The 26,089-nt window shown below is 50.3% G+C and overlaps 1 protein-coding gene across 1 annotated transcript in view; it reads right to left on the minus strand.

The window, feature by feature from the left end:
- LOC141245678 (regulator of G-protein signaling 9-like) overlaps positions 1 to 16,558 on the minus strand; it is a gene marked incomplete at its 3' end in the record, with an annotated part of 36,648 nt that extends 20,090 nt beyond the window's left edge. Inside the window, exon 1 of the mRNA XM_073669083.1 lies at positions 16,400 to 16,558. Within this exon, the coding sequence (XP_073525184.1) occupies positions 16,400 to 16,462 (63 nt within the window). The remainder of the gene's footprint in view (positions 1 to 16,399) is intronic.
- Positions 16,559 to 26,089: the final 9,531 nt, after the last annotated feature.

The following is a 26,089-nucleotide window of genomic DNA, read 5'->3' on the forward strand; positions in this document are numbered from 1 at the left end:
CAGACAGTGCACACCAAGGGGCGGAGCTGACAGCTGCCACAGGTATACCGCCAGACAGTGCACACCAAGGGGCGGGGCTGACACATGTATACCGCCAGACAGTGCACACCAAGGGGCCGACAGCCGCCACAGGTATACCGCCAGACAGTGCACACCAAGGGGCGGGGCTGACACAGGTATACCGCCAGACAGCGCACACCAAGGGGCGGAGCTGACAGCTGCCACAGGTATACCGCCAGACAGCGCACACCAAGGGGCCGACAACCGCCACAGGTATACCGCCAGACAGCGCACACCAAGGGGCCGACAACCGCCACAGGTATACCGCCAGACAGCGCACACCAAGGGGCCGACAACCGCCACAGGTATACCGCCAGACAGCGCACACCAAGGGGCCGACAACCGCCACAGGTATACCACCAGACAGTGCACACCAAGGGGCCGACAATCGCCACAGGTATACCGCCAGACAGTGCACACCAAGGGGCCGACAATCGCCACAGGTATACCGCCAGACAGTGCACACCAAGGGGCCGACAACCGCCACAGGTATACCGCCAGACAGTGCACACCAAGGGGCCGACAACCGCCACAGGTATACCGCCAGACAGTGCACACCAAGGGGCGGGGCTGCGACAGGTATACCGCCAGACAGTGCACACCAAGGGGCCGACAACCGCCACAGGTATACCGCCAGACAGCGCACACCAAGGGGCCGACAACCGCCACAGGTATACCGCCAGACAGCGCACACCAAGGGGCGGAGCTGACAGCTGCCACAGGTATACCGACAACCCGCCTGTATCAGGGGGCGGGGCTGACAACCTCTCAGCATTCTATCCATCACTAGAGATCAGCGGTGACATCACTGAGAATGCCGCCTATCCATCACCAGAGATCAGCGGTGACATCACTGAGAATGCCTCCTATCCATCACTAGAGATCAGCAGTGACATCACTGAGAATGCCTCCTATCCATCACCAGAGATCAGTGGTGACATCACTGAGAATGCCTCCTATCCATCACCAGAGATCAGCGGTGACATCACTGAAAATGCCGCCTATCCATCACTAGAGATCAGCGGTGACATCACTGAGAATGACGCCTATCCATCACTAGAGATCAGCGGTAACATCACTGAAAATGCCGCCTATCCATCACTAGAGATCAGCGGTGACATCACTGAGAATGCCTCCTATCCATCACCAGAGATCAGCAGTGACATCACTGAAAATGCCGCCTATCCATCACTAGAGATCAGCGGTGACATCACTGAGAATGACGCCTATCCATCACTAGAGATCAGAGGTGACATCACTGAGAATGCCGCCTATCCATCACTAGAGATCAGAGGTGACATCACTGAGAATGCCTCCTATCCATCACTAGAGATCAGAGGTGACATCACTGAGAATGCCTCCTATCCATCACCAGAGATCAGCAGTGACATCACTGAAAATGCCGCCTATCCATCACTAGAGATCAGCGGTGACATCACTGAGAATGACGCCTATCCATCACTAGAGATCAGAGGTGACATCACTGAGAATGCCGCCTATCCATCACTAGAGATCAGAGGTGACATCACTGAGAATGCCTCCTATCCATCACTAGAGATCAGCGGTGACATCACTGAGAATGCCTCCTATCCATCACTAGAGATCAGCGGTGACATCACTGAGAATGCCTCCTATCCATCACTAGAGATCAGCAGTGACATCACTGAAAATGCCGCCTATCCATCACTAGAGATCAGCGGTGACATCACTGAGAATGACGCCTATCCATCACTAGAGATCAGCGGTGACATCACTGAAAATGCCGCCTATCCATCACTAGAGATCAGCGGTGACATCACTGAGAATGCCTCCTATCCATCACCAGAGATCAGCAGTGACATCACTGAAAATGCCGCCTATCCATCACTAGAGATCAGCGGTGACATCACTGAGAATGACGCCTATCCATCACTAGAGATCAGAGGTGACATCACTGAGAATGCCTCCTATCCATCACTAGAGATCAGCGGTGACATCACTGAGAATGACGCCTATCCATCACTAGAGATCAGCGGTGACATCACTGAGAATGACGCCTATCCATCACTAGAGATCAGAGGTGACATCACTGAGAATGCCGCCTATCCATCACCAGAGATCAGCGGTGACATCACTGAGAATGACGCCTATCCATCACTAGAGATCAGAGGTGACATCACTGAGAATGCTGCCTATCCATCACTAGAGATCAGCGGTGACATCACTGAGAATGCCTCCTATCCATCACTAGAGATCAGCGGTGACATCACTGAGAATGCCGCCTATCCATCACTAGAGATCAGCGGTGACATCACTGAGAATGCCTCCTATCCATCACCAGAGATCAGCGGTGACATCACTGAGAATGCCTCCTATCCATCACTAGAGATCAGCGGTGACATCACTGAGAATGCCGCCTATCCATCACCAGAGATCAGCGGTGACATCACTGAGAATGCCTCCTATCCATCACTAGAGATCAGTGGTGACATCACTGAGAATGCCGCCTATCCATCACCAGACATCAGCGGTGACATCACTGAGAATGCCGCCTATCCATCACCAGAGATCAGCGGTGACATCACTGAGAATGCCTCCTATCCATCACCAGAGATCAGCGGTGACATCACTGAGAATGCCGCCTATCCATCACTAGAGATCAGAGGTGACATCACTGAGAATGCCGCCTATCCATCACCAGAGATCAGCGGTGACATCACTGAGAATGCCTCCTATCCATCACCAGAGATCAGCGGTGACATCACTGAGAATGCCACCTATCCATCACTAGAGATCAGCGGTGACATCACTGAGAATGCCGCCTATCCATCACCAGAGATCAGCGGTGACATCACTGAGAATGCCGCCTATCCATCACTAGAGATCAGCAGTGACATCACTGAGAATGCCGCCTATCCATCACCAGAGATCAGCGGTGACATCACTGAGAATGCCACCTATCCATCACTAGAGATCAGCGGTGACATCACTGAGAATGCCGCCTATCCATCACCAGAGATCAGCGGTGACATCACTGAGAATGCCGCCTATCCATCACTAGAGATCAGCGGTGACATCACTGAGAATGCCACCTATCCATCACTAGAGATCAGCGGTGACATCACTGAGAATGCCTCCTATCCATCACCAGAGATCAGCGGTGACATCACTGAGAATGCCACCTATCCATCACTAGAGATCAGCGGTGACATCACTGAGAATGCCGCCTATCCATCACCAGAGATCAGCGGTGACATCACTGAGAATGCCGCCTATCCATCACTAGAGATCAGCGGTGACATCACTGAGAATGCCTCCTATCCATCACCAGAGATCAGAGGTGACATCACTGAGAATGCCGCCTATCCATCACCAGAGATCAGCGGTGACATCACTGAGAATGCCGCCTATCCATCACCAGAGATCAGCGGTGACATCACTGAGAATGCCTCCTATCCATCACTACAGATCAGAGGTGACATCACTGAGAATGACGCCTATCCATCACCAGAGATCAGCGGTGACATCACTGAGAATGCCTCCTATCCATCACTAGAGATCAGCAGTGACATCACTGAGAATGCCGCCTATCCATCACTAGAGATCAGAGGTGACATCACTGAGAATGACGCCTATCCATCACTAGAGATCAGCGGTGATATCACTGAGAATGCCTCCTATCCATCACCAGAGATCAGCGGTGACATCACTGAGAATGCCGCCTATCCATCACCAGAGATCAGTGGTGACATCACTGAGAATGCCGCCTATCCATCACTAGAGATCAGAGGTGACATCACTGAGAATGACGCCTATCCATCACTAGAGATCAGCGGTGATATCACTGAGAATGCCTCCTATCCATCACCAGAGATCAGCGGTGACATCACTGAGAATGCCGCCTATCCATCACCAGAGATCAGTGGTGACATCACTGAGAATGCCTCCTATCCATCACTAGAGATCAGAGGTGACATCACTGAGAATGACGCCTATCCATCACTAGAGATCAGAGGTGACATCACTGAGAATGACGCCTATCCATCACCAGAGATCAGAGGTGACATCACTGAGAATGCCTCCTATCCATCACCAGAGATCAGCCGTGACATCACTGAGAATGCCACCTATCCATCACTAGAGATCAGCGGTGACATCACTGAGAATGCCACCTATCCATCACCAGAGATCAGCGGTGACATCACTGAGAATGACGCCTATCCATCACCAGAGATCAGAGGTGACATCACTGAGAATGCCGCCTATCCATCACTAGAGATCAGAGGTGACATCACTGAGAATGCCGCCTATCCATCACTAGAGATCAGAGGTGACATCACTGAGAATGCCTCCTATCCATCACCAGAGATCAGAGGTGACATCACTGAGAATGCCTCCTATCCATCACCAGAGATCAGCGGTGACATCACTGAGAATGCCTCCTATCCATCACCAGAGATCAGCGGTGACATCACTGAGAATGCCGCCTATCCATCACTAGAGATCAGCGGTGACATCACTGAGAATGCCTCCTATCCATCACTACAGATCAGAGGTGACATCACTGAGAATGACGCCTATCCATCACTAGAGATCAGCAGTGACATCACTGAGAATGCCTCCTATCCATCACTAGAGATCAGCGGTGACATCACTGAGAATGCCTCCTATCCATCACCAGAGATCAGCGGTGACATCACTGAGAATGCCTCCTATCCATCACCAGAGATCAGAGGTGACATCACTGAGAATGCCTCCTATCCATCACTAGAGATCAGAGGTGACATCACTGAGAATGACGCCTATCCATCACCAGAGATCAGAGGTGACATCACTGAGAATGCCTCCTATCCATCACTACAGATCAGAGGTGACATCACTGAGAATGCCGCCTATCCATCACCAGAGATCAGCGGTGACATCACTGAGAATGACGCCTATCCATCACCAGAGATCAGAGGTGACATCACTGAGAATGCCTCCTATCCATCACCAGAGATCAGAGGTGACATCACTGAGAATGCCTCCTATCCATCACCAGAGATCAGAGGTGACATCACTGAGAATGCCTCCTATCCATCACCAGAGATCAGCGGTGACATCACTGAGAATGCCGCCTATCCATCACCAGAGATCAGCGGTGACATCACTGAGAATGCCTCCTATCCATCACCAGAGATCAGCGGTGACATCACTGAGAATGCCTCCTATCCATCACTAGAGATCAGCGGTGACATCACTGAGAATGCCTCCTATCCATCACTAGAGATCAGCAGTGACATCACTGAGAATGCCTCCTATCCATCACTACAGATCAGAGGTGACATCACTGAGAATGCCTCCTATCCATCACTAGAGATCAGCAGTGACATCACTGAGAATGCCTCCTATCCATCACTAGAGATCAGAGGTGACATCACTGAGAATGCCGCCTATCCATCACCAGAGATCAGAGGTGACATGACTGAGAATGCCTCCTATCCATCACCAGAGATCAGCGATGACATCACTGAGAATGTCACCTATCCATCACTAGAGATCAGCGGTGACATCACTGAGAATGCCGCCTATCCATCACTAGAGATCAGCGGTGACATCACTGAGAATGCCGCCTATCCATCACTAGAGATCAGCGGTGACATCACTGAGAATGCCTCCTATCCATCACCAGAGATCAGCGGTGACATCACTGAGAATGCCTCCTATCCATCACTAGAGATCAGCGGTGACATCACTGAGAATGCCGCCTATCCATCACTAGAGATCAGCGGTGACATCACTGAGAATGCCTCCTATCCATCACTAGAGATCAGCGGTGACATCACTGAGAATGCCGCCTATCCATCACTAGAGATCAGCGGTGACATCACTGAGAATGCCTCCTATCCATCACTAGAGATCAGCGGTGACATCACTGAGAATGCCACCTATCCATCACCAGAGATCAGCGGTGACATCACTGAGAATGCCTCCTATCCATCACTAGAGATCAGCGGTGACATCACTGAGAATGCCTCCTATCCATCACCAGAGATCAGCGGTGACATCACTGAGAATGCCTCCTATCCATCACTAGAGATCAGCGGTGACATCACTGAGAATGCCTCCTATCCATCACTAGAGATCAGCGGTGACATCACTGAGAATGCCTCCTATCCATCACCAGAGATCAGCGGTGACATCACTGAGAATGCCGCCTATCCATCACTAGAGATCAGCGGTGACATCACTGAGAATGTCGCCTATCCATCACCAGAGATCAGCGGTGACATCACTGAGAATGCCGCCTATCCATCACTAGAGATCAGCAGTGACATCACTGAGAATGCCTCCTATCCATCACCAGAGATCAGCGGTGACATCACTGAGAATGCCGCCTATCCATCACCAGAGATCAGAGGTGACATCACTGAGAATGCCTCCTATCCATCACCAGAGATCAGCGGTGACATCACTGAGAATGCCACCTATCCATCACCAGAGATCAGCGGTGACATCACTGAGAATGCCACCTATCCATCACCAGAGATCAGCGGTGACATCACTGAGAATGCCACCTATCCATCACTAGAGATCAGAGGTGACATCACTGAGAATGCCGCCTATCCATCACCAGAGATCAGCGGTGACATCACTGAGAATGCCTCCTATCCATCACCAGAGATCAGCGGTGACATCACTGAGAATGCCTCCTATCCATCACTAGAGATCAGAGGTGACATCACTGAGAATGCCACCTATCCATCACTAGAGATCAGCAGTGACATCACTGAGAATGCCTCCTATCCATCACCAGAGACCAGCGGTGACATCACTGAGAATGCCTCCTATCCATCACCAGAGATCAGCGGTGACATCACTGAGAATGCCGCCTATCCATCACCAGAGATCAGCGGTGACATCACTGAGAATGCCTCCTATCCATCACCAGAGATCAGCGGTGACATCACTGAGAATGCCTCCTATCCATCACTAGAGATCAGCGGTGACATCACTGAGAATGCCGCCTATCCATCACCAGAGATCAGCGGTGACATCACTGAGAATGCCTCCTATCCATCACCAGAGATCAGCGGTGACATCACTGAGAATGCCTCCTATCCATCACTAGAGATCAGCGGTGACATCACTGAGAATGCCTCCTATCCATCACCAGAGATCAGCGGTGACATCACTGAGAATGCCACCTATCCATCACCAGAGATCAGCGGTGACATCACTGAGAATGCCGCCTATCCATCACTAGAGATCAGCCGTGACATCACTGAGAATGCCTCCTATCCATCACCAGAGATCAGAGGTGACATCACTGAGAATGCCTCCTATCCATCACCAGAGATCAGAGGTGACATCACTGAGAATGCCTCCTATCCATCACTAGAGATCAGCGGTGACATCACTGAGAATGCCTCCTATCCATCACTAGAGATCAGCGGTGACATCACTGAGAATGCCGCCTATCCATCACTAGAGATCAGCGGTGACATCACTGAGAATGCCTCCTATCCATCACTAGAGATCAGCGGTGACATCACTGAGAATGCCTCCTATCCATCACTAGAGATCAGAGGTGACATCACTGAGAATGACGCCTATCCATCACTAGAGATCAGAGGTGACATCACTGAGAATGCCGCCTATCCATCACTAGAGATCAGTGTTGACATCACTGAGAATGCCTCCTATCCATCACCAGAGATCAGCGGTAACATCACTGAGAATGCCGCCTATCCATCACCAGAGATCAGCGGTAACATCACTGAGAATGCCGCCTATCCATCACCAGAGATCAGCGGTGACATCACTGAGAATGCCGCCTATCCATCACCAGAGATCAGCGGTGACATCACTGAGAATGCCGCCTATCCATCACCAGAGATCAGCGGTGACATCACTGAGAATGCCTCCTATCCATCACCAGAGATCAGCGGTAACATCACTGAGAATGCCGCCTATCCATCACCAGAGATCAGCGGTGACATCACTGAGAATGCCGCCTATCCATCACCAGAGATCAGCGGTGACATCACTGAGAATGCCGCCTATCCATCACTAGAGATCAGCGGTGACATCACTGAGAATGCCTCCTATCCATCACCAGAGATCAGAGGTGACATCACTGAGAATGCCTCCTATCCATCACCAGAGATCAGAGGTGACATCACTGAGAATGCCTCCTATCCATCACCAGAGATCAGAGGTGACATCACTGAGAATGCCGCCTATCCATCACTAGAGATCAGAGGTGACATCACTGAGAATGCCACCTATCCATCACCAGAGATCAGCGGTGACATCACTGAGAATGCCTCCTATCCATCACCAGAGATCAGCGGTGACATCACTGAGAATGCCTCCTATCCATCACCAGAGATCAGCGGTGACATCACTGAGAATGCCTCCTATCCATCACCAGAGATCAGAGGTGACATCACTGAGAATGCCGCCTATCCATCACCAGAGATCAGAGGTGACATCACTGAGAATGCCTCCTATCCATCACTAGAGATCAGCGGTGACATCACTGAGAATGCCTCCTATCCATCACCAGAGATCAGCGGTGACATCACTGAGAATGCCACCTATCCATCACTAGAGATCAGCGGTGACATCACTGAGAATGCCTCCTATCCATCACCAGAGATCAGCGGTGACATCACTGAGAATGCCACCTATCCATCACCAGAGGTGACATCACTGAGAATGCCTCCTATCCATCACCAGAGATCAGCGGTGACATCACTGAGAATGCCTCCTATCCATCACCAGAGATCAGCGGTGACATCACTGAGAATGCCGCCTATCCATCACCAGAGATCAGCGGTGACATCACTGAGAATGCCTCCTATCCATCACCAGAGATCAGCGGTGACATCACTGAGAATGCCTCCTATCCATCACTAGAGATCAGCGGTGACATCACTGAGAATGCCGCCTATCCATCACTAGAGATCAGCGGTGACATCACTGAGAATGCCTCCTATCCATCACTAGAGATCAGCGGTGACATCACTGAGAATGCCGCCTATCCATCACTAGAGATCAGCGGTGACATCACTGAGAATGCCTCCTATCCATCACTAGAGATCAGCGGTGACATCACTGAGAATGCCGCCTATCCATCACTAGAGATCAGAGGTGACATCACTGAGAATGCCTCCTATCCATCACCAGAGATCAGCGGTGACATCACTGAGAATGCCGCCTATCCATCACTAGAGATCAGCAGTGACATCACTGAGAATGCCTCCTATCCATCACCAGAGATCAGCCGTGACATCACTGAGAATGCCTCCTATCCCTCACCAGAGATCAGCGGTGACATCACTGAGAATGCCGCCTATCCATCACTAGAGATCAGCGGTGACATCACTGAGAATGCCTCCTATCCATCACTAGAGATCAGCGGTGACATCACTGAGAATGCCGCCTATCCATCACTAGAGATCAGCAGTGACATCACTGAGAATGCCGCCTATCCATCACTAGAGATCAGCGGTGACATCACTGAGAATGCCGCCTATCCATCACTAGAGATCAGCGGTGACATCACTGAGAATGCCGCCTATCCATCACCAGAGATCAGCGGTGACATCACTGAGAATGCCGCCTATCCATCACCAGAGATCAGCGGTAACATCACTGAGAATGCCGCCTATCCATCACTAGAGATCAGCGGTAACATCACTGAGAATGCCGCCTATCCATCACTAGAGATCAGCGGTGACATCACTGAGAATGCCGCCTATCCATCACTAGAGATCAGCGGTGACATCACTGAGAATGCCGCCTATCCATCACCAGAGATCAGCGGTGACATCACTGAGAATGCCTCCTATCCATCACCAGAGATCAGAGGTGACATCACTGAGAATGCTGCCTATCCCTCACCAGAGATCAGCGGTGACATCACTGAGAATGCCGCCTATCCATCACCAGAGATCAGCGGTGACATCACTGAGAATGCCGCCTATCCATCACTAGAGATCAGCGGTGACATCACTGAGAATGCCTCCTATCCATCACCAGAGATCAGCGGTGACATCACTGAGAATGCCTCCTATCCATCACCAGAGATCAGAGGTGACATCACTGAGAATGCTGCCTATCCCTCACCAGAGATCAGCGGTGACATCACTGAGAATGCCGCCTATCCATCACCAGAGATCAGCGGTGACATCACTGAGAATGCCGCCTATCCATCACTACAGATCAGCGGTGACATCACTGAGAATGCCTCCTATCCATCACCAGAGATCAGCGGTGACATCACTGAGAATGCCTCCTATCCATCACCAGAGATCAGTGGTGACATCACTGAGAATGCCGCCTATCCATCACCAGAGATCAGTGGTGACATCACTGAGAATGCCTCCTATCCATCACTAGAGATCAGCGGTGACATCACTGAGAATGCCGCCTATCCATCACCAGAGATCAGCGGTGACATCACTGAGAATGCCTCCTATCCCTCACCAGAGATCAGCGGTGACATCACTGAGAATGCCGCCTATCCATCACCAGAGATCAGCGGTGACATCACTGAGAATGCCGCCTATCCATCACTAGAGATCAGAGGTGACATCACTGAGAATGCCGCCTATCCATCACCAGAGATCAGCAGTGACATCACTGAGAATGCCTCCTATCCATCACCAGAGATCAGCAGTGACATCACTGAGAATGCCTCCTATCCATCACCAGAGATCAGCGGTGACATCACTGAGAATGCCGCCTAGGCTCGGGGTCACCGCTCCTCACGTTCTCTGCAGGTAAAACAATCTCTGGGTTTGAGGCGACAGCAGAGCGCGGAAAGGAAGGGGCCGCTAATGTACACCGGCCACCAACTGCAGCGTTCTAGGAGGCTGCCATCAGTCACATGATGATGGGGGGGGGGTAACATTGCACTGATACTGGGGTCCCGGTCCACTGTCATCCCTTATTAGGGGCGGCCACGGTCTCTGCTCAGTGTCTGCAGTCGGTGTCGTGCAGGAATCCGGCTCCGCACAATGTCAGACGTCAGCTCTATATACACTGGAGACTGTTATGTTCTGCAACCTAGGACTAAGGAACAGGAGGGAAAAGCTGTCCCTGCACTGAGACTCAGCTTTACCCTACGCTGGGGCGAGTGCCCTATTCCTTATGAATAGCCCCACCGACACTCCTGCACTGAACTCAAACGAAGACCTGTAGGAAAGGGAAAGGGGTCCCTAAAAGATCTAAGGACTGGGAGCAAAAGCAGGAGACCTCCTAACAGAAACAAAAATAAAAAGGAAACAAAACTGGTGGAACAAGAAGTCCCAGGATAACAATAGTCCAAAACAAGAAAGAACTAAACAAGGCTACTTAGCCAGAGCACAAGCGTTACAACACTGATGTTCAACAAGGAATGGGAGACAGGTGCTGAGTAATAAAGAGTGCAGAGATCACGTGACCAAGACACCCAGCACCAGAGGAAAAGACTAGAAGCCAGCAAACCACAACAAGATGGCCGATAGCAAAACAACAGATTCTAACAGACAACACGCAGAACATTCCTGCAGAGCGGCTACAGCTTACTTGTATTCTGAGAGGCTAGAGATGAGCCTTACACAGTGGCGCCCCCTGCGTGTATACTGCACGCTCCGGACTAGCAGTGGGGCAAGCTGACTTGTTGCTTTGCAGTTAGCTCTCAGGCTCTCATACGTCCCTGCTGACAGTCTGAACAGCAGCGCTGCGCACACTCCTCGCTGTATTAAGAGGAGACATTTCCCACAATGCAGTCACTGCTGACAAATCTAGGTCACAACAGGTCGAATGTGAACGCAGCCTTAGATGTGACTGCTGGATATTGCAGAATTGTGATCGCAGCTCTGGGGAATAAGACAGTCTACCAGTTCCTCAGTGTCAGCAGGGCGCTGTTGGAGCAGCACTTTGTGATGTTAGCGGAGCGCTCCAATTGGAAAATGGTGCAGTCCTTACAGTATTTCTCAGATAACAGTCACTCCCACATACCTGCCATGGTGACCTCAGATTGGAGCTGGTCAAATCAGATGTGGCTAGGTCCCCCAAAAAAATGATGATATCGCCAACCTTTGAATATCTGCCCCGCTGGAGGTCCCAGGCAGGAGATACTAATGCCATATTTTGGACACATGGCATATATAAATCCATCGGGTCAATATTAATTTGGGGCTGAAGCGCAGACCGCATGGCGATGCAAGTAAACGTGTTACGTTCGCCACGTCGTCGAAAATATATGTCTCCTATAACAGAGGCCAAGCCACTCACAAAAAAAAAAATCCAATATTCATAACGGGAAGCCGGTGCCAGAGCATCTGCCATTTTTGGCTATTTGTGACTTTGAACAGAGGAAACTTATTTCCACAGGTGAAGAAAGTCTCACCCCCCAGCCTGTTGTACAGACGTTGTAAGAACTTCCTGTCTGCTCTCCATCAGACAACCGTCACGGGTGTGTCAGACAGTCGCCCTACAGTTGGTTGCAGAAGATCTCTTCGTTTGGCATTACCGACACCTTTTTAGATCTGTATCACTCTAGAACCCAGCGGCTACCTCCCTCCTGCTAATTGACACCCAGGCCTGGCTGTTTAAATACTTTCTGTTTGCTACAGGGAGGTGCCGGTGATATTCACATGTACCCTGGTGAAGGCTTGGAGCTATTGCAGTCTGCTTACATCCTCTCTGGTGTTAGGAGGACGTGTGGTGTAATCTCTCTGAAGTCGGCGTAAGCCAAGTTACTTTCCCCCGTGTTTGTCTCCCTTGTTGTGTATAGTTGTTAGTGGGGACTGACCAGTTCTCATCCCCTCCTTCCCTACCCAGGGCCAAGCTCTAGGGAAATACAGGGTTTAGGTTCCTGTGCGGCGATTGGTGAGGAACCAATATAGGGACGGTAGGGGAGACAGGGTGATATCAGATCAGCCTAGGAGGTCTCCACTCCCCTTTCCCTAGTGTCTCGGCTCCCTTCCCCTAAGTCTTTCCTACAGCTTGTATGAAAAAAAAAAAAAAAAAGACTTGGGTTTGTCTGTTTTGTTTTTTTTCGGGCGTGTTTTTCTTTCCCCCTTTCTCCCTTGGTATGGGTCCAGTTGCAGAGCTTGCAGAGCGACTGCGCAGGCTGTCTCTGGAGGTGTCTGGCCTCCGCTGTGAGGTTCAGCAGCAGCAGCGGTTACAGGTCACCAATGTGGGGGTCTCTGCAGGAAGGCCTGTCCAGCCTGAACCCAAGGTCGCCCTCCTGGACAGGTTTTCAGGAGGTAGGGACAAGTTTTTTGTGTTCAAGGAGGCCTGCGAACTCTACTTTAAACTTCATCCTTACTCCTCCGGTAATGAGGAGCTACGGGTTGGTATTGTGATCTCTCTACTGCAGGGAGATCCTCAGTCCTGGGCGTCTTCCTTACCGCAGGACTCGGTTTGTCCTGATAGCAGAGGTGGTGCTAGAGAGCAAAACCAAGAAAATTTCTGTGTTTGTAGACAGTGTAGCCGGAGTGAGGATGGTCGATGGTGAGTTTGTGAGAATTCATGATCTTGCTTGCTGTGCTTTAGCTGAACCTATTTCCATCGACTCGGCGCCACTTGCATAGAAAGCATTTACTCAGACGGTACATAATGTAAAACTGAGGGTGGTGTTAGTTCATTGTGAGATAATCCCTTGCTATGTCCTGGACAATCTTCCCACACCGATTGTTTTGGGTCTACCCTGGTTGGTGAAACATAATCCATTGGTGGATTGGCAAACCGGGGAGATTATTGCCATGAGAACTGTTTAGATATCTCCCTTGCCACTGTCTCTACGGAAATATTACCTGCTTTTCTGTCTGGTTTTGAGGACGCTTTTTCTGAGAGGGGGTGTCAGGATTTGCCTCCTCATCGTGCATATGACTGTCCTATTAACCTGACCCCCGAAGCTAAACTACCGAAGTCCAGATTGTATAATCTCTCTGTCCCTCAGAGACAAGCCATGAAGGATTTCATTTCGGAGAGTCTGGAGAAGGGACACATCAGACCCTCATCTTCGCCCGTGGCGGCAGGGTTCTTCTTTGTGAAGAAAAAAAGATGGCGGTCTACGTCCCTGATTAGATTTCCGGGAATTAAATCAAATTACCCTCCGTGATCCATACCCTCTTCCTCTGATTCCAGATTTGTTCAGCCAGGTTGTGGGAGCTAAGGTGGTCTCCAAGATGGATTTAAGGGGAGCCGACAACCTGGGTAGAATCCCAGCCCTTTATTGTGGAGGTCGATGCTTCGGATGTCGGGGTTGGGGCTGTGTTCTCTCAGGGTCCGGCCCCTGGTAAATGGCGTCCATGCGCTTTCTTTTCTAAAAAATTATCTTCGGCTGAGAGGAATTATGACGTTGGGTAATAGGGAACTTTTGGCGATCAAATTGGCGTTGGAGGAATGGTGACATTGGTTGGAGGGGGACGTGCCGAGCGTGCGTCGGGGGGACGTGCCGAGCGTGCGTCGGGGGGACGTGCCGAGCGTGCGTCAGGGGGGGACGTGCCGAGCGTGCGTCAGGGGGGGACGTGCCGAGCGTGCGTCAGGGGGGGACGTGCCGAGCGTGCGTCAGGGGGGGACGTGCCGAGCGTGCGTCAGGGGGGGACGTGCCGAGCGTGCGTCAGGGGGGGACGTGCCGAGCGTGCGTCAGGGGGGGACGTGCCGAGCGTGCGTCAGGGGGGGACGTGCCGAGCGTGCGTCAGGGGGGGACGTGCCGAGCGTGCGTCAGGGGGGGACGTGCCGAGCGTGCGTCAGGGGGGGACGTGCCGAGCGTGCGTCAGGGGGGGACGTGCCGAGCGTGCGTCAGGGGGGGACGTGCCGAGCGTGCGTCAGGGGGGGACGTGCCGAGCGTGCGTCGGGGGGGACGTGCCGAGCGTGCGTCAGGGGGGGACGTGCCGAGCGTGCGTCAGGGGGGGACGTGCCGAGCGTGCGTCGGGGGGGGACGGGACACGCTGAGCGTATGGGGAGTACGGTGGAGACAATACTTATATAACGGTCAGCAGGCTGTGCAGGAGCAGCAGGATGTAGTGCTGCACACTTTTTGGGGCTGATTCCGCACAGAACTTCGAGTTACATCTTGGTTTTCCAGAGTCACGTACAATCCATAGGTCTGGATTAACTCTTCGCAGTCACGTGACCTTTGACCTTCTGCGCCATAGTGAGCAGCTGGACATGTCACTCACAATAACTATAAGCCTCATCAGCCGGATAATCTGAGGACGCGAGAAGCAGGGATAACACAGATTATCGCCCCGTAATCAGTGGCAGGCAGTGACATCATCAGCTCAGCGATGACATCACACAAGACCCAGTGAGGGGCGGGTTATCCTGGCAGATAATACAGGTGCAGCGATGACATCACAGCCGGACATTAGATGAGGAGCCACCTCCAGCAGGTGGAGAGCACAGGACGCTGACTGCTCACCACTGAAAACACTACAACTCCCAGAACGCCACAGCCCGGCGACACGGCCAAGCCCACTGTGCTCTAGGCAATGCTGTGTGACACTACTACACCCAGCAGAGATCACAAGAGGTGACAGCTGAAGAGCAGATGCAGCAGCATTCAGTGATACATGGCTGGGTACACACAGCACTATGGCACCTGCAGCGACCAGAACCCCAGGCTCCGCACACACACTGCTCTGCACATACACTGCTCTGCTCTGCACACACACTTCTCTGCACACACACTGCTCTGCTCTGCACTGCACACACACTGCTCTGCACACACACTGCTCTGCTCTGCACACACACTGCTCTGCTCTGCACACACACTGCACACATACTGCTCTTCACACACACTGCTCTGCACACACACTGCTCTGCACACACACTGCTCTGCACACACACTGCTCTGCTCTGCACACACACTGCACTGCTCTGCACACACACTGCACTGCACACACACTGCTCTGCACACACACTGCTCTGCACACACACTGCTCTGCTCTGCACACACACTGCACTGCTCTGCTCTGCACACACACTGCTCTGATCTGCACACACACACTGCTCTGCTCTGCACACACACTGCACTGCTCTGCTCTGCACACACACTGCTCTGCTCTGCACACACACTGCTCTGCACACACACTGCTCTGCTCTGCACACACACACTGCTCTGCTCTGCACACACACTGCTCTGATCTGCACACACACACTGCTCTGCTCTGCACACACACTGCACTGCTCTGCTCTGCACACACACTGCTCTGCTCTGCACACACACTGCTCTGCACACACACTGCTCTGCTCTGCACACACACACTGCTCTGCTCTGCACACACACTGCTCTGCACACACTCTGCTCTGCACACACACACTGCTCTGCTCTGCACACACACACTGCTCTGCTCTGCTCTGCAGCGCTTACCCTCTTGAGGAACGCCATCCTGGGCCGGTAGTGCTGGCCTTGGTCCAGGTGCTTCACCGTCATGTTTGCGGCTGAACAGACAGATCCACAGACAGCAGCAGCCGCAGACACAGGTTGTATAGCCTCCGCGGGCTCCTCCCCTCACACCTGTCACTCACACGCTACAGCCAATCAGCACCCGCCTGAGAATAAAAACATTCAGGAGCAGCACTACCGCTAACAGCCACAAGAGGGAGCGCGTGCTGCACAGGAATCACTGACATGATGATAACCAGAGACTGAAAATATGTATCTAATCCTCTCCTGTGTGATACTGTCTGCTGAGCCGTGTATCTAATCCTATCCTGTGTGATACTGTCTGCTGAGCCGTGTATCTAATCCTCTCCTGTGTGATACTGTCTGCTGAGCCGTGTATCTAATCCTATCCTGTGTGATACTGTCTGCTGAGCTGTGTATCTAATCCTCTCCTGTGTGATACTGTCTGCTGAGCCGTGTATCTAATCCTATCCTGTGTGATACTGTCTGCTGAGCTGTGTATCTAATCCTCTCCTGTGTGATACTGTCTGCTGAGCCGTGTATCTAATCCTATCCTGTGTGATACTGTCTGCTGAGCCGTGTATCTAATCCTCTCCTGTGTGATACTGTCTGCTGAGCCGTGTATCTAATCCTATCCTGTGTGATACTGTCTGCTGAGCTGTGTATCTAATCCTCTCCTGTGTGATACTGTCTGCTGAGCCGTGTATCTAATCCTATCCTGTGTGATACTGTCTGCTGAGCCGTGTATCTAATCCTATCCTGTGTGATACCGTGTGCTGAGCCGTGTATCTAATCCTATCCTGTGTGATACTGTCTGCTGAGCCGTGTATCTAATCCTCTCCTGTGTGATACTCTCTGCTGAGCTGTGTATCTAATCCTCTCCTGTGTGATACTGTCTGCTGAGCCGTGTATCTAATCCTATCCTGTGTGATACTGTCTGCTGAGCTGTGTATCTAATCCTCTCCTGTGTGATACTGTCTGCTGAGCCGTGTATCTAATCCTATCCTGTGTGATACTGTCTGCTGAGCTGTGTATCTAATCCTATCCTGTGTGATACTGTCTGCTGAGCTACTGTATCTAATCCTATCCTGTGTGATACTGACTGCTGAGCTGTGTATCTAATCCTCTCCTGTGTGATACTGTCTGCTGAGCTGTGTATCTAATCCTATCCTGTGTGATACTGTCTGCTGAGCTGTGTATCTAATCCTCTCCTGTGTGATACTGTCTGCTGAGCCGTGTATCTAATCCTCTCCTGTGTGATACTGACTGCTGAGCCGTGTATCTAATCCTATCCTGTGTGATACTGACTGCTGAGCCGTGTATCTAATCCTATCCTGTGTGATACTGTCTGCTGTGCCGTGTATCTAATCCTATCCTGTGTGATACTGTCTGCTGAGCTGTGTATCTAATCCCATCCTGTGTGATACTGTCTGCTGAGCCGTGTATCTAATCCTCTCCTGTGTGATACTGTCTGCTGAGCTGTGTATCTAATCCTCTCCTGTGTGATACTGTCTGCTGAGCCGTGTATCTAATCCTCTCCTGTGTGATACTGTCTGCTGAGCTGTGTATCTAATCCTCTCCTGTGTGATACTGTCTGCTGAGCCGTGTATCTAATCCTATCCTGTGTGATACTGTCTGCTGAGCCGTGTATCTAATCCTCTCCTGTGTGATACTGTCTGCTGAGCCGTGTATCTAATCCTCTCCTGTGTGATACTGTCTGCTGAGCTGTGTATCTAATCCTCTCCTGTGTGATACTGTCTGCTGAGCCGTGTATCTAATCCTCTCCTGTGTGATACTGTCTGCTGAGCCGTGTATCTAATCCTCTCCTGTGTGATACTGTCTGCTGAGCTGTGTATCTAATCCTCTCCTGTGTGATACTGTCTGCTGAGCCGTGTATCTAATCCTATCCTGTGTGATACTGTCTGCTGAGCCGTGTATCTAATCCTCTCCTGTGTGATACTGACTGCTGAGCCGTGTATCTAATCCTATGCTGTGTGATACTGTCTGCTGAGCCGTGTATCTAATCCTATCCTGTGTGATACTGTCTGCTGAGCCGTGTATCTAATCCTCTCCTGTGTGATACTGTCTGCTGAGCTGTGTATCTAATCCTCTCCTGTGTAATACCGTCTGCTGAGCCGTGTATCTAATCCTATCCTGTGTGATACTGTCTGCTGAGCCGTGTATCTAATCCTCTCCTGTGTGATACTGTCTGCTGAGCCGTGTATCTAATCCTCTCCTGTGTGATACTGTCTGCTGAGCCGTGTATCTAATCCTATCCTGTGTGATACTGACTGCTGAGCCGTGTATCTAATCCTATCCTGTGTGATACTGTCTGCTGAGCCGTGAATCTAATCCTATCCTGTGTGATACTGTCTGCTGAGCCGTGTATCTAATCCTCTCCTGTGTGATACTGTCTGCTGAGCTGTGTATCTAATCCTATCCTGTGTGATACTGTCTGCTGAGCCGTGTATCTAATCCTCTCCTGTGTGATACTGTCTGCTGAGCTGTGTATCTAATCCTCTCCTGTGTGATACTGTCTGCTGAGCCGTGTATCTAATCCTCTCCTGTGTGATACTGTCTGCTGAGCCGTGTATCTAATCCTCCCCTGTGTGATACTGTCTGCTGAGCCGTGTATCTAATCCTCTCCTGTGTGATACTGTCTGCTGAGCCGTGTATCTAATCCTCTCCTGTGTGATACTGACTGCTGAGCCGTGTATCTAATCCTATCCTGTGTGATACTGTCTGCTGAGCCGTGTATCTAATCCTATCCTGTGTGATACTGTCTGCTGAGCCGTGTATCTAATCCTCTCCTCTGTGATACTGTCTGCTGAGCCGTGTATCTAATCCTATCCTGTGTGATACTGTCTGCTGAGCCGTGTATCTAATCCTCTCCTGTGTGATACTGTCTGCTGAGCCGTGTATCTAATCCTATCCTGTGTGATACTGTCTGCTGAGCCGTGTATCTAATCCTCTCCTCTGTGATACTGTCTGCTGAGCCGTGTATCTAATCCTATCCTGTGTGATACTGTCTGCTGAGCCCTGTATCTAATCCTATCCTGTGTGATACTGTCTGCTGAGCCGTGTATCTAATCCTCTCCTGTGTGATACTGTCTGCTGAGCCGTGTATCTAATCCTCTCCTGTGTGATACTGTCTGCTGAGCCGTGTATCTAATCCTCTCCTCTGTGATACTGTCTGCTGAGCCGTGTATCTAATCCTATCCTGTGTGATACTGTCTGCTGAGCCGTGTATCTAATCCTATCCTGTGTGATACTGTCTGCTGAGCCGTGTATCTAATCCTCTCCTGTGTGATACTGTCTGCTGAGCCCTGTATCTAATCCTCTCCTCTGTGATACTGTCTGCTGAGCCGTGTATCTAATCCTATCCTGTGTGATACTGTCTGCTGAGCCGTGTATCTAATCCTCTCCTGTGTGATACTGTCTGCTGAGCCGTGTATCTAATCCTCTCCTGTGTGATACTGTCTGCTGAGCCGTGTATCTAATCCTATCCTGTGTGATACTGACTGCTGAGCCGTGTATCTAATCCTCTCCTGTGTGATACTGACTGCTGAGCCGTGTATCTAATCCTATCCTGTGTGATACTGTCTGCTGAGCCATGTATCTAATCCTCTCCTGTGTGATACTGACTGCTGAGCCGTGTATCTAATCCTCTCCTGTGTGATACTGTCTGCTGAGCCGTGTATCTAATCCTCTCCTGTGTGATACTGTCTGCTGAGCCGTGTATCTAATCCTATCCTGTGTGATACTGTCTGCTGAGCCGTGTATCTAATCCTATCCTGTGTGATACTGTCTGCTGAGCTGTGTATCTAATCCTATCCTGTGTGATACTGTCTGCTGAGCTGTGTATCTAATCCTATCCTGTGTGATACTGTCTGCTGAGCTGTGTATCTAATCCTATCCTGTGTGATACTGTCTGCTGAGCCGTGTATCTAATCCTCTCCTGTGTGATACTGACTGCTGAGCTGTGTATCTAATCCTACCCTGTGTGATACTGTCTGCTGAGCCGTGTATCTAATCCTATCCTGTGTGATACTGACTGCTGAGCCGTGTATCTAATCCTATCCTGTGTGATACTGTCTGCTGAGCCGTGTATCTAATCCTCTCCTGTGTGATACTGACTGCTGAGCCGTGTATCTAATCCTATCCTGTGTGATACTGTCTGCTGAGCTGTGTATCTAATCCTCTCCTGTGTGATACTGTCTGCTGAGCCGTGTATCTAATCCCATCCTGTGTGATACTGACTGCTGAGCCGTGTATCTAATCCTATCCTGTGTGATACTGTCTGCTGAGCCGTGTATCTAATCCTCTCCTGTGTGATACTGACTGCTGAGCCGTGTATCTAATCCTCTCCTGTGTGATACTGTCTGCTGAGCCGTGTATCTAATCCTATCCTGTGTGATACTCTCTGCTGAGCCGTGTATCTAATCCTATCCTGTGTGATACTGTCTGCTGAGCCGTGTATCTAATCCTATCCTGTGTGATACTGACTGCTGAGCTGTGTATCTAATCCTATCCTGTGTGATACTGTCTGCTGAGCCGTGTATCTAATCCTCTCCTGTGTGATACTGACTGCTGAGCCGTGTATCTAATCCTCTCCTGTGTGATACTGTCTGCTGAGCCGTGTATCTAATCCTCTCCTGTGTGATACTCTCTGCTGAGCCGTGTATCTAATCCTCTCCTGTGTGATACTGTCTGCTGAGCCGTGTATCTAATCCTCTCCTGTGTGATACTCTCTGCTGAGCCGTGTATCTAATCCTCTCCTGTGTGATACTGTCTGCTGAGCCGTGTATCTAATCCTCTCCTGTGTGATACTGTCTGCTGAGCCGTGTATCTAATCCTCTCCTGTGTGATACTCTCTGCTGAGCCGTGTATCTAATCCTCTCCTGTGTGATACTGTCTGCTGAGCCGTGTATCTAATCCCATCCTGTTTGATACTGTATGCTGAGCCGTGTATCTAATCCTCTTCGGTGTGATACGGTCTGCTGAGCCGTGTATCTAATCCTCTCCTGTGTGATACTCTCTGCTGAGCCGTGTATCTAATCCTATCCTGTGTGATACTGTCTGCTGAGCCGTGTATCTAATCCTATCCTGTGTGATACTGTCTGCTGAGCTGTGTATCTAATCCTATGCTGTGTGATACTGTCTGCTGAGCCGTGTATCTAATCCTCTCCTGTGTGATACTGACTGCTGAGCCGTGTATCTAATCCTCTCCTGTGTGATACTGTCTGCTGAGCCGTGTATCTAATCCTATCCTGTGTGATACTGTCTGCTGAGCCGTGTATCTAATCCTATCCTGTGTGATACTGTCTGCTGAGCTGTGTATCTAATCCTATCCTGTGTGATACTGACTGCTGAGCCGTGTATCTAATCCTATCCTGTGTGATACTGTCTGCTGAGCCGTGTATCTAATCCTCTCCTGTGTGATACTGACTGCTGAGCCGTGTATCTAATCCTCTCCTGTGTGATACTGTCTGCTGAGCCGTGTATCTAATCCTCTCCTGTGTGATACTCTCTGCTGAGCCGTGTATCTAATCCTCTCCTGTGTGATACTGTCTGCTGAGCCGTGTATCTAATCCTCTCCTGTGTGATACTCTCTGCTGAGCCGTGTATCTAATCCTCTCCTGTGTGATACTCTCTGCTGAGCCGTGTATCTAATCCTCTCCTGTGTGATACTCTCTGCTGAGCCGTGTATCTAATCCTCTCCTGTGTGATACTGTCTGCTGAGCCGTGTATCTAATCCCATCCTGTTTGATACTGTATGCTGAGCCGTGTATCTAATCCTCTCCTGTGTGATACTGACTGCTGAGCCGTGTATCTAATCCTCTCCTGTGTGATACTGTCTGCTGAGCCGTGTATCTAATCCTATCCTGTGTGATACTGACTGCTGAGCCGTGTATCTAATCCTATCCTGTGTGATACTGTCTGCTGAGCCGTGTATCTAATCCTCTCCTGTGTGATACTGTCTGCTGAGCCGTGTATCTAATCCTCTCCTGTGTGATACTGTCTGCTGAGCCGTGTATCTAATCCTCTCCTGTGTGATACTGTCTGCTGAGCCGTGTATCTAATCCTCTCCTGTGTGATACTGTCTGCTGAGCCGTGTATCTAATCCTCTCCTGTGTGATACTGTCTGCTGAGCTGTGTATCTAATCCTATCCTGTGTGATACTGTCTGCTGAGCCGTGTATCTAATCCTATCCTGTGTGATACTGTCTGCTGAGCCGTGTATCTAATCCTATCCTGTGTGATACTGACTGCTGAGCCGTGTATCTAATCCTATCCTGTGTGATACTGTCTGCTGAGCCGTGTATCTAATCCTCTCCTGTGTGATACTGACTGCTGAGCCGTGTATCTAATCCTATCCTGTGTGATACTGTCTGGTGAGCAGTGTATCTAATCCTCTCCTGTGTGATACTGTCTGCTGAGCCGTGTATCTAATCCTATCCTGTGTGATACTGTCTGCTGAGCCGTGTATCTAATCCTATCCTGTGTGATACTGTCTGCTGAGCCGTGTATCTAATCCCCTCCTGTGTGATACTGTCTGCTGAGCCGTGTATCTAATCCTCTCCTGTGTGATACTGTCTGGTGAGCCGTGTATCTAATCCTCTCCTGTGTGATACTGACTGCTGAGCCGTGTATCTAATCCTCTCCTGTGTGATACTGTCTGCTGAGCTGTGTATCTAATCCTATCCTGTGTGATACTGTCTGCTGAGCAGTGTATCTAATCCTCTCCTGTGTGATACTGTCTGCTGAGCCGTGTATCTAATCCTATCCTGTGTGATACTGTCTGCTGAGCCGTGTATCTAATCCTATCCTGTGTGATACTGACTGCTGAGCCGTGTATCTAATCCTATCCTGTGTGATACTGTCTGCTGAGCCGTGTATCTAATCCTCTCCTGTGTGATACTGACTGCTGAGCCGTGTATCTAATCCTCTCCTGTGTGATACTGTCTGCTGAGCCGTGTATCTAATCCTCTCCTGTGTGATACTGTCTGCTGTGCCTTGTATCTAATCCTCTCCTGTGTGATACTGTCTGCTGAGCCGTGTATCTAATCCTATCCTGTGTGATACTGACTGCTGAGCCGTGTATCTAATCCTATCCTGTGTGATACTGTCTGCTGAGCCGTGTATCTAATCCTCTCCTGTGTGATACTGTCTGCTGAGCCGTGTATCTAATCCTCTCCTGTGTGATACTGACTGCTGAGCCGTGTATCTAATCCTATCCTGTGTGATACTGTCTGGTGAGCCGTGTATCTAATCCTCTCCTGTGTGATACTGTCTGCTGAGCCGTGTATCTAATCCTATCCTGTGTGATACTGTCTGCTGAGCCGTGTATCTAATCCTATCCTGTGTGATACTGACTGCTGAGCCGTGTATCTAATCCTATCCTGTGTGATACTGTCTGCTGAGCCGTGTATCTAATCCCCTCCTGTGTGATACTGTCTGCTGAGCCGTGTATCTAATCCTATCCTGTGTGATACTGTCTGCTGAGCCGTGTATCTAATCCTCTCCTGTGTGATACTGTCTGCTGAGCCGTGTATCTAATCCTCTCCTGTGTGATACTGTCTGCTGAGCTGTGTATCTAATCCTCTCCTGTGTGATACTGTCTGCTGAGCCGTGTATCTAATCCTATCCTGTGTGATACTGTCTGCTGAGCCGTGTATCTAATCCTATCCTGTGTGATACTGTCTGCTGAGCCGTGTATCTAATCCCCTCCTGTGTGATACTGTCTGCTGAGCCGTGTATCTAATCCTCTCCTGTGTGATACTGTCTGGTGAGCCGTGTATCTAATCCTCTCCTGTGTGATACTGACTGCTGAGCCGTGTATCTAATCCTCTCCTGTGTGATACTGTCTGCTGAGCTGTGTATCTAATCCTATCCTGTGTGATACTGTCTGCTGAGCAGTGTATCTAATCCTCTCCTGTGTGATACTGTCTGCTGAGCCGTGTATCTAATCCTATCCTGTGTGATACTGTCTGCTGAGCCGTGTATCTAATCCTATCCTGTGTGATACTGACTGCTGAGCCGTGTATCTAATCCTATCCTGTGTGATACTGACTGCTGAGCCGTGTATCTAATCCTCTCCTGTGTGATACTGACTGCTGAGCCGTGTATCTAATCCTCTCCTGTGTGATACTGACTGCTGAGCCGTGTATCTAATCCTCTCCTGTGTGATACTGTCTGCTGAGCCGTGTATCTAATCCTCTCCTGTGTGATACTGTCTGCTGTGCCTTGTATCTAATCCTCTCCTGTGTGATACTGTCTGCTGAGCCGTGTATCTAATCCTATCCTGTGTGATACTGACTGCTGAGCCGTGTATCTAATCCTATCCTGTGTGATACTGTCTGCTGAGCCGTGTATCTAATCCTCTCCTGTGTGATACTGTCTGCTGAGCCGTGTATCTAATCCTCTCCTGTGTGATACTGACTGCTGAGCCGTGTATCTAATCCTATCCTGTGTGATACTGTCTGGTGAGCCGTGTATCTAATCCTCTCCTGTGTGATACTGTCTGCTGAGCCGTGTATCTAATCCTATCCTGTGTGATACTGTCTGCTGAGCCGTGTATCTAATCCTATCCTGTGTGATACTGACTGCTGAGCCGTGTATCTAATCCTATCCTGTGTGATACTGTCTGCTGAGCCGTGTATCTAATCCCCTCCTGTGTGATACTGTCTGCTGAGCCGTGTATCTAATCCTATCCTGTGTGATACTGTCTGCTGAGCCGTGTATCTAATCCTCTCCTGTGTGATACTGTCTGCTGAGCCGTGTATCTAATCCTCTCCTGTGTGATACTGTCTGCTGAGCTGTGTATCTAATCCTCTCCTGTGTGATACTGTCTGCTGAGCCGTGTATCTAATCCTCTCCTGTGTGATACTGTCTGCTGAGCTGTGTATCTAATCCTATCCTGTGTGATACTGTCTGCTGAGCCGTGTATCTAATCCTATCCTGTGTGATACTGTCTGCTGAGCCGTGTATCTAATCCTATCCTGTGTGATACTGACTGCTGAGCCGTGTATCTAATCCTATCCTGTGTGATACTGTCTGCTGAGCCGTGTATCTAATCCTCTCCTGTGTGATACTGACTGCTGAGCCGTGTATCTAATCCTCTCCTGTGTGATACTGTCTGCTGAGCCGTGTATCTAATCCTCTCCTGTGTGATAATGACTGCTGAGCCGTGTATCTAATCCTCTCCTGTGTGATACTGTCTGCTGAGCCGTGTATCTAATCCTCTCCTGTGTGATACTGTCTGCTGAGCCGTGTATCTAATCCTCTCCTGTGTGATACTGTCTGCTGAGCCGTGTATCTAATCCTCTCCTGTGTGATAATGACTGCTGAGCCGTGTATCTAATCCTCTCCTGTGTGATACTGTCTGCTGAGCCGTGTATCTAATCCTCTCCTGTGTGATACTGTGTGCTGAGCTGTGTATCTAATCCTATCCTGTGTGATACTGTCTGCTGAGCCGTGTATCTAATCCTATCCTGTGTGATACTGTCTGCTGAGCCGTGTATCTAATCCTCTCCTGTGTGATACTGTCTGCTGAGCCGTGTATCTAATCCTCTCCTGTGTGATACTGTCTGCTGAGCCGTGTATCTAATCCTCTCCTGTGTGATACTGTGTGCTGAGCTGTGTATCTAATCCT

This window comes from Phyllobates terribilis, unplaced genomic scaffold, assembly GCF_046119375.1.
Source record: "Phyllobates terribilis strain yellow unplaced genomic scaffold, ASM4611937v1 Scaffold_2032__1_contigs__length_175373, whole genome shotgun sequence".
NCBI lineage: Eukaryota > Metazoa > Chordata > Amphibia > Anura > Dendrobatidae > Phyllobates > Phyllobates terribilis.